This window comes from Serpula lacrymans (assembly GCF_000218685.1).
Source record: "Serpula lacrymans var. lacrymans S7.9 unplaced genomic scaffold SERLAscaffold_14, whole genome shotgun sequence".
In the NCBI taxonomy this organism is placed as follows: domain Eukaryota; kingdom Fungi; phylum Basidiomycota; class Agaricomycetes; order Boletales; family Serpulaceae; genus Serpula; species Serpula lacrymans.
This window is the reverse complement of record NW_006763303.1, coordinates 1,095,480-1,105,764: the sequence shown is the minus strand read 5'-3', so window position 1 is coordinate 1,105,764 and position 10,285 is coordinate 1,095,480. Positions and strand designations below refer to the sequence as shown.

Below are 10,285 nucleotides of genomic sequence, written 5' to 3'. Positions count from 1 at the left end.
TATATGTGTTAAAAAATATCATGTGGTCTGACTAAGAGTTTATGTGATCAATGGCGGAAGATTTGAAGGGAGCATATGGCAGACTAAAGTCCAAAGCAACATATTAAAGTGGAGGTATGAGGTATTGGGAGCAAGATACAACAAGAGCATGCTAAGTGGCAGAGCATAAGAAACATCAATCTGAGAAGCACAAAATTTTGTGAATTTTGACTTAAGAGATTGTAGTGCTTTTGAAAGCTCAGATCTCTGGCTTATGGCATAGATATAATGGGCAAACAAGTATAGTGTTATTCATTGACTCAATGATAACATTCCAATAATGATATATTTATAATTTATCTAAAATAGTAGGGAGGCTCTTCCTAATATGGGTAAAAAGTGTAACACCATGACCTGATTCTTATTTTCACAATATCAAGGTATGCAAATGTTCTGGAAAAAAAGGTGATCTGATAGTTTAATTCTAACTCCTAAAACATTTGGTGTCAAGGCTAAGTGGGATTATGCTATCAAATTAATTCCAGGTGAACACAAACTGAATTACAAGTTCTACCTACTGAATGTAGGAGAACAAGAGCAACTAGATACACTCATAAAAAAAAAGGTTTAGAATTGGGCCAAATTTATTCATCTTAATCACTATTTATGTCACTGTTTTTTTGCATCAAAAAAATGACAAACTCTGACCAGTTCAGGATTACCATAACCTGAGCAATATCACTATTAAAAACAAATACCCCCCACCACCAATCAACAAATTAGTAGATAAGCTATATGGAGCCAAGTATTTTACTAAGTTAGATATTAAATGAGTCTTCATAACAAATAAGGGGCTATCTGAGCCACTAGTGATGTTTTTCAGACTTATAAATTTACCAGTGATATTTTAAACTATGATAAATATACTATCTATAAAGCAAAGATTTTAATATACTTGGATGACATCATGATTTTTACAAAAACAACTGAGGAATATTAGGCAATGGCACGCCAAGCACTTAACATATCACAAAAGAATCACTTGTACTAAAACCTGAAAAATGCAATTTCAAAAAACCTTGGTAAATTACCTTGGTCTAATATTTTTTTCTGAAAATGAAGTCCACATGGATTTGGTAATGGTGAGAGGGATTCTTCATTAGCCTGAATGCAAGTTAGAATGGGAACAGGAGCAGAAAAATGCATTTAACAAAGTCAAAGACAAGTTAGTTCCACCCCAGTACTCGCCTTACAATAAAATAATGAGAAGTACAAAGTAGAAGTAAATGGCAGTAATCTTTCCATGGGAGCAATATTGTCACAGTTACAGAATTATATGTGGAAACCAATTTCATACCTCTTAAAAGCGTTGAATCACTTGCATTAGACACCCCACATAAAACATATTAAAGCCAATCTTCTGTGAAAATGAGCTAATTATGACAGGGGGGAGGAAAACAACAAAAACATTGTTCTACTGAAGCAAATCTGTCAATGGCTTATCAGCCACAAATGAATGGATAGACCAAACAAGTAAACCAAGAGATAGAATACTGTTTCAGAATGTGAAAAGAGAATAAAAGAAAGAAAGAGAAAAGTAAAAGGATACCTGCTGTAACCTCTAGTCTAATAGTGAAAGGAGTGATGGGGAAGGGTAACCGTTGGATAGCCACAATGTTGTAGGAATGCAAATGAGAAAATTTGAGTCCTTATAAAAATAAGGAAAGTATTGTGTGATGCAAAGGTCCAAAATTGATATTGAGAAATATGAGTTAGAAAGAAGAATCAAAATTGTGGCTAAAAATTGTGTATTATAATACTTGCTACATATTCTATTAATTCCATTTACTTTGTTTCATCTATTAAGCTATCTATTTAATCTATATGATCTGTTTATTTCTTTTGATCTCCTTAAATTTTTTTTCTGTATCCTTTGTATTCCCTAAAATCCTTGTATTCTTATTTTCTTATTTTCCCATTATGTTGTTTATTCTGTTTATTTCTTTTATATTTTGTTAATTCTGTTGATTCTCTTTAATAACTTTGATATTTTTTCTTTTATTTGTTTTATTATGATTATTCTCATTATTAAAAATTATTGACTCCAAAATTCCTGAAAGGGCCAAATGGCTCTCAAAATATCTACACTTTGATGATCGTCCAGAAGAAAAACACTTTATACAATATAGAAACCCCTTACAAGTCATTGCATCTTTGTTGGGCAATCCAGCACATGCAACAGACATAGTCTATAAACCCTCAAGAATATTCACAAACAGCAACAGGGATGATCATATATTCAATGAGATGTGAACTGGGAAATGGTGGCATTCTGTACAGGTTAATATATTCACGCCAGTGGTTCCTTTCTTAATTTCATACTTATTTTTTTGACTTTAGGCTCTTCTACCTTAGGGAGCATCTGTTGCTCCTGTTATAATAGCGACAGACAAAACTCAGTTGACTCAGTTCTCAGGCGACAAGTCTGCATATCTAGTGTATCTTACACTAAGCAATATACCCAGCTCTATTAGGCGCAAACCCTCTCAGCATGCTTGTGTACTTATTGGATATCTGTCTGTCAATAAATTGGTGAAAAAAGGCTTAACAACAAAGGAGAAGACAGCACGTGTTCAAAGACTTTTCCATGCCTCAGTACAGATGATTTTGGAGCCACTTATTGAGGCTGGACGTAAAGGAATGGAGGTTACAGGTGGAGATGGTGCGGTGAGAAAAATTCACCTTATTCTTGCTTGTTATGTTGCCGACTATCCAGAGCAATGTCTGGTGGCTTGCTCAAAGTATGGAACATGTCCCAAGTGCAGGCATCCAGCAACAGACCTTGAAAATAAAGCAGCTGGGGAATCTAGGACGTCTGACTGGACTCTCTCTGTCATTAATCAAGCCTCATCTTTGAACTCAAAGAGGGAATTTTTTGATCAATGTATGGATAAAGATGTATCTGGAGGTGATTACAGGCCATTTTGGGAAGGATTTCCCTACTGTGATATTCATCTTTGCATTACCCATGATGTCTTACATCAGTTATATCAAGGTATCATCAAATATATTGTCTCAAGGTGCCAAGATTTTATGGGTACAGAGGAACTGGATGCAAGAATATGCACTTTACCTCCTGCATATGGATCAAAACATTTCAAAAATGGTTTATCGCCTCTTTCTCAGATATCTGGAGGTGAAAGAAAAGATATGGCCAAGGTACTTTTAGGATGCCTTGTAGGAAAACTCCCCAAGCAGGCAATTATCGCAATTAGATCACTCTTGGACTTCATTTACATTGCTCAGTACCCCACACATAGTGATACAACCCTTGGATATCAGATGCTCTCAAAACATTTCATCAAAACAAAGCAAATTTTGTCACTCTGGGTGTTAGAGAAAATTTGAATATTCCTAAATTTCACTCTCTACTGCACTATGTCAACTCTATTTGCTGGTTTGGGGCTACAAATAACTACAACACAGAAATGTTTAAACATTTCCACATAAACATGGCCAAGGATGCATGGAGAGCATCAAATCATAGGAATAAGCGTCCACAAATGACCACCTGGCTAACAAGACAAGAAAAAACTGTGTGGTTTGAATGCTATTAATTGTCTTTACAAAATAGACCAGTTCTATGCCAGCAAGATATTCTCCAGAATCCATCTGGCTTAGGTATTAAAATAGCCAAAGTACCTCCTCTTCCATGACAATTCCTTCAATCAATTCAACAGAACCACCAATGTCATGGCTTAATACATGATATCAAGGAGTTTCTGAATCACCTGATGCATGGTCAGCCAGGTTATATGTCCAGAAATCAAGTCAATATTACAAATGTCCCATTTGATTCACTTGATGTACTCACTAGTTTCAACAAACTCACTCCAATTCACCTTGGAGATGATGCTAGTGCAAGTGTAAAGTACGAAGTCATCAAAGCAAGACCTAGGTCGAAAGGAATTGCTCCACAGTTTGATAATGTTGTCGTATTGGACTCATTAGAAGCAGAATCGACAGGTGTTGCTGGTAATATTCTGCTCTAATTCCATAATCAGTTTCAAGTTGTGAATTAATGTTTCATGACATAGGTACACGAGTTGGAAGAGTTAAAGTGATATTTAAGCTCCCTGCCATTTTTCATGGTGGTTCTGTTGGTATACCAAAACATTGGCCCAAAATTCGATTGGCGTACATTGAATGGTACACCAATTTGAAAGGTAGTGTAGATCCAACACATATGATGTATGTGATTACAAAACCTGCACTTAGAGCTGATGGTACTCCACCAGCTTCCATAGTACCATTGAGCAGGATACAACAAGGCTGCCACTTGTTGCCTTTGTTTGGAAAAGATCAAGTGCCTGCTCACTGGGGTACAGAAAATGCTTTGGATGTTTGTGATAGATTTCTATTAAATAATTGGGCTAGTTTGTATACATACCAAAATATTTGGTGAATATTAATCCTATCATTATTAGTATCAGAAAAAAATTCTCATAGACATAAATGAGCTGGTATAGCTGGTATAGCTGATATACTAACTATAAGGTTTCACATAGAGATTTATTGGCTATAATAGGAATTTAATAGCTATCATAGCAGCTATAGAAACATACCCAGCTATATAGAAAAATGGGTTTTCCTGATGATGTAGAACTTACTAGTCATGTAGACAAGTATTTTCCCATTCCTACATGTTGTTGCAATCAGCATAAAGCTTCATCCAAATCTCTGTCTTATCCCTGGCCATCCATGCAGGTATGTATTCTCACTCTATCTTGCTGGTTTTCTACCGCTAACATAATCACAGATGTACCTCACTGACCTATTGTTCATTTCTCCCCGTTGCAATTTTCCAAATTGCAAAAGTCTGCAGTTTTGAAATGAGCAGTGGAGATGGGGGCAAGGAAAGTTCCATCATTTGGAGCTCTCAGGAAATGCCGGAAGGATGTTTCTAAAATTATTGGCAATCACACACAGAGGGTGGTGTCATCTTCTGACATAGTATTTCACATAAATGATATCGCTAAAGCTATTATGAAAGTGAGTACTTTCTGTCATTGCAGAGAAATACGGATGGTTTGTTAGCTCTTTTTTTTTTCTTTCTAGGATTTTTCCAATCATATCACTCACTCAACTATGCAAGATTATCCTGAAGATGGAGGTGATGGGATGAGCCAGGTCTTTCATGGACATAAAATGCTGTTTGATGTGCCTCCAGACCGGGTCTCACAGAATGTACGCCTCAGAGGTAAATTGTTCTATACACACGAACTCCTGTAGTGCACCTTTAGTGCATACTTCATTCCTGAGCAGTTTTACTATGCATGCCCCACTCCGGACAATCAAAATATCCTCAAAAAGGAGCTTCCTGCTTTAGGACATGATGTGACTGAAACAAGGGTAAGTCCAAATACAATTGATCATGAATATATCAATATGATTTTGTAGTCTGGATTTGTTGTCAGAAACACTAGAGTGACAATTCCTGTCTCTCACTTTCAGAGTTCTCATGAGGATATTTGTGGGGGAAACTCTATTCAATTTTCAGGTCAGTCATCATTAACAATATGAGATGCAGTCATGGATATATACTAATTGAGATCATAGATTGTTTGAACATGTGGAAGACTAGAATGCCCAACCAATTTTGTAGTGAAGCCCCTGGCAAGATGGTTTATAGTGTACCCTTAATAGTGTTTATGGATGACATATCAGGCAATATTTCAAAAGCTTGGAACAAACATCACATTATATACATGTCAAATGCAAGTATGCCCCGCAAAATGCTGCAAAAGGAATTCAATGTTTGTTTTGTTGCTTTTTCCCCACATGCCAGCCCTATAAAGCTTATGAAAGCAATAAAAGATTCAATTGAGTTGGTTGCATGGTTTTTTTCTATGGATACGACATACTAATCATCTAGACAACCAGAAATGCCACATCACTGAGTTGCATAATATGCTATAAATATTGGTACAGCTGATAGTAACTATCTTTGGATGGACCATGGGATCACCCCTGTATGTAAATGGTATATTATTTGAATAGGTGTAAAATTCTAAATTCTATCTATATTTAAACAATAACATAAAAGATCCTGAGAGGAACCATTAGTAATGTGTGGAATCGACCATCTTAGGAAGTTTTAATAAAATCTTCCATAGATGTTTTGGTACAACCTGAGCCTTGCAAACCCATTGACGATGCTTGTCAAAACCTGCAGATGATCCACTACATTTTAAAATGTTACATATTTGAATGGAGTTATTTGCCTTTACAGTAACCTAATGGTATGTTATCACCTGGGTTATCTATTTATAGAATAACAACACAAAAGTGTTAATCAGTAACCCTAACCACCCTAACCATGCAATGGCTAGTGTAAGAATTTAGCCAATTACCCATTAAGACCTTGATGACTGCTATAGGCAGATGATGTCATGAACATGGGTAAAATGCCTGTGCACTCAAACCAGAGACTAGAGCTAGTCTCACTGACAAAGACCAGAGTTGACTAGATGATATAATGCAACCTTATTATAGGAAACGACTTGTGGGAAATATATGTGCCATTTTGATGGCAGGCTAAGTACTGGTTATATACAAGTATTTCTCTGCAGAGGGAGCAACTTCCCACCCGGTTGAGCCAGTGTCTGACAATAAGGCATATGGTTTTCATAGTTTGGGGTTCAGACTTTCCCCTTTAAAAATGAGGCGCAAGCAAAGCTAATATACCTACAGTGACTCCAAAAACTGTTGCAGTGTTTGGCCTAAATGTGCATCGCCAACAGGCATGAAAATTTTGCTTAGCTTTTGTGTGGTTCACAAAAGTACTTTGTCTTGGCTACACAATGGTTTCTGGGTTAAGTGATTTGGCCCAACGGCTGTGAAAATATGTACATTACAAAACAGCAATACTATTGCAACAGTTTTTTCACTTTTGAGTTAAAAGTAGAGATCACAATAATATCATAGAATAATTGACTTAGTTTGGTACTGCAAACAAAGATACACATATAAACATTGTTTCTGAGTTTAAAAAAGTTCACACACTTCTTTATTCTCAACCACCATCGTCACGAAATCCCTCTCTCCTGTGCAAAAGAACTAGATTCTTAACCTCCTTAATGCAGGTCAAACTACTCACTCCATTGCCTCTACTGATTTACATGTCTCTATTATCTCTAGACTTTGTTCCAAGGAGCGTTCTAAGCTCAAAAAGTCTGTTGGAGGTTGTCCATCCAAGCTTTCTCCTGCCAATGTCTGCCATGCTATGTATCTCATCTCCACTTGCAAGGCAGAAAATGCTGTCCAGATCACCAAAGCTCTTACCAACATCATCAACCAACCTCTCTCCCCAAACACTGTCTGCCAGCACTTGAAAAAGACTGGCATGAAGGCTGTGGTCAAGCAAAAACACCTCTTCTCTCTGCAAGCATTGTAAGGCTAGGTTGGACTTTGCTCATGCTCACAAGGACTGGACTGTGGAGGATTGGAAGAAGGTTGTATGGCCTGATGAGACCAAAACCAATCACCTGGGGTCAGATGGATGCAAGTGGGTGTGGAAAAAGCCAGGTCAGGGGCTCAGTGATATATTAGTTTAGGGAACTGTCAAGTTTGGAGGAGGTTCTATGATGATCTGGGGCTGTATGACTTGGGAGGAAATTGAGTATGCTGCTAAAATTAATGATAGGATAGATGGGGACCTTGAACTTCTGAGTGGGATTAAATGCCTTCCAGAGCAGTTAAAGTTGTCTATCATGCTAGTAAGGCTCTCTGAAGTGCTCCATCAACTATGGGAAAGCGGGAGTGTCTTGGACACTCCTTCCCTCTGCCCCTGCTTGTCACTGTGCTGCACAGTGTCAAAGCATGGGAACATATTAATGTGCAACACAAAATACACACACTTAAATAACTTACCATATTATACTGTATTATTGTCACCTTGGACCTTACTATTGTGTAAATATTATACACAGAGCTATAGATTATGCTCAGGTGAGTTTTACTTGTATGGTGGTGTTTACATATTATGCATATAATTTTTTCAGCCACTCTCTTGCCCTTCTTTTACTTCTTCCACCATCCGCCACATAATGACTCTGGAGTTAGAAATTCAAGTCAGTTATTATGTCAAAATTCTATATACTATACACTTGTACTAATTCTGGGTTACAGATGAGATATCATGTGAAATTCTGCAAAGATATCACAAAGTGTTCTCTAATATAGTTGGCCAGCATGATTAATATGGTTGAGGAGTATATTGGGTAAGTCATGTTAATTTTTTATTGCCGTCTCCACCCCCAGTAACTTGTGTTCTGTAGGGGTAATTGAGCACTATTTGAGTTGTCTGAGTTGTCCTATCCCATTTTTATTGTAATATGTTAGAGGAGGCAGCTTTAGTGTGGAATACTCATTACATATATTGTAGCACTTTTAATATCTCACAGTCTTTTACCTGTTCTGCCCCATCTAAATTAATACAGAAAATTTTGCTATACTATGTCTGAACTGAGTTAATAGCATCTAGAGTGAAATATAGCCATTTAGTGCAAGGTCAAGTAGTACTGGGATGACTTTGATATATATGGCTTTTCATGCTATACTCCCACTTTTTGTGTATATAGTGCGCTAGAGTGGACACTATAGCATGGGACTTTGTAAGATTTGCACTTATAGATCTGGATTGATCTGAGTGATATTTTTGCTATTATAGCATAGTAGTTGCACTTTATTGTACTTATATCCATTCATAATAAATTCATCTTTTCCTGATGTATTAATCCTAACCTGTGAAAATAGGAACACTACAGTAGGATGTAATCAGCTAACAAATTATAATGTAGCTCTATTGCATGTTACTCACCTCAGTCTGAGTTTTATGGAATTAAGGTAGCAGCATGCGGTGTGGCTGAATATAAAGTCTATATTATATAATCTAGAGTCACCTGCTCTCCAATTGCTATCACTTGTCTGGCACTAACTACCCCCAGTGGAGTGATGAAATGCAGGCGTGGTTGATGACCAAGGGACTGTGGAGGCTCGTCTCTGGCACTGAAAAGCGCCCTGAGACTGATGCTGAAGCACAAGAGAAATGGGAGTTGAGAGCTGAGAAGGCTGCTGGTGCATTATACCTCAATATCTCCAAAGACCAGCGTACTCACCTTGACAGCATCATTCATGATCCTGTTAAGATCTGGGAGACACTGGCTGCTATGGACATCACTAAGAAGCCTGGGACGAAATTTAACGCCTATGATGACTTCTTCTCCTGTTAGTTTTGGTGATTCTGCACCTTTGTGCTACCTCTATATTTTCATTCCTTTCTCTATCTATCCCTCTACCATTCAGTATTGATTGTGTTCTCTATTATTTCGCCTTTGTGGCTGCTTTGTTTACCTTTGTTTACAAATCATCGGACAGTACTGCAGAGTCCAATGCTTCCTATTCTCTAGTTACTCACATTGGACTCTAGGTACTGTATACCTGTCATACTCTCTAATAATATAGTTACTCACATTGGACTCTAGTTCCAGTCCCTGATTGCTCTCAGCAAGTGGCTAGACACTTCCTTCAAGCTTTGTTCTTAATACTGTCTTTCGATGATGTGTAGTTATTGCCTGTCTTTCCCTTGTTATATATCCTCCGGTCTACTTTCTGTTCTGTTTGATTATCTTAGTGTTCCACCTAAGTCACAGTGACAAGTGAGTTGGCAGACTATTGTTTTTGGAGTGTGGAAGAACCTTTCAATTGTTTGTGTTTGTGGGATCACACTGAGCTTGTGCAAAAAACCCTGCTTTCTTGTGAAGATAAAAGGCTTCACTTGGTAAAAAACAAAAATACTGCACAACTGTCTGAGGGAACGGCCTGGAAAGAAAGCTTATGAGGATTTGTGAGGTACCTGTTGTCCCTGTGCTACTTGGAACTGCTCTGCCTTGGCCTGATAAGACTGAGGAGGAAAAGAGTGCACAGTGTTGTAGCATGCTTATTCTATTCAAGAGTTGGAGAAAGCCTTTGGATCTAAAACATTGCAATCAAATTTGGGAGAAAGCATTCAACACTTATCAGTTTGCTCCTCATCATCGCAAAATCATGGCCAATATGGATGTCGAGAATGAGTGCAAGGACACTCAAGATGCATCTGAAAAGGACAGACTGTCAGGAAAATGTGTGAATCCCTTGTTGGCAGGGGTTGAATTATGTACAACATCCCGCTGCCATAGATAGTCTTCGTGATTCATTAATATTGGATGACTTGGAAGACTTGAATAGATTCTATAATGATGTACAG

At 37.5% G+C, this 10,285-nt stretch overlaps 1 protein-coding gene across 1 annotated transcript; it reads left to right on the top strand.

The window, feature by feature from the left end:
- Positions 1-3,794: 3,794 nt before the first annotated feature.
- Positions 3,795-9,272, top strand: SERLADRAFT_442562 (uncharacterized protein; the record flags this gene model as incomplete). The annotated part of the gene is made up of 5 exons (XM_007323110.1): positions 3,795-4,014; positions 4,077-4,381; positions 5,098-5,226; positions 5,272-5,391; positions 8,988-9,272. 5 exons carry the CDS (start codon positions 3,795-3,797, stop codon positions 9,270-9,272), a joined length of 1,059 nt encoding a protein of 352 aa, XP_007323172.1.
- Positions 9,273-10,285: the final 1,013 nt, after the last annotated feature.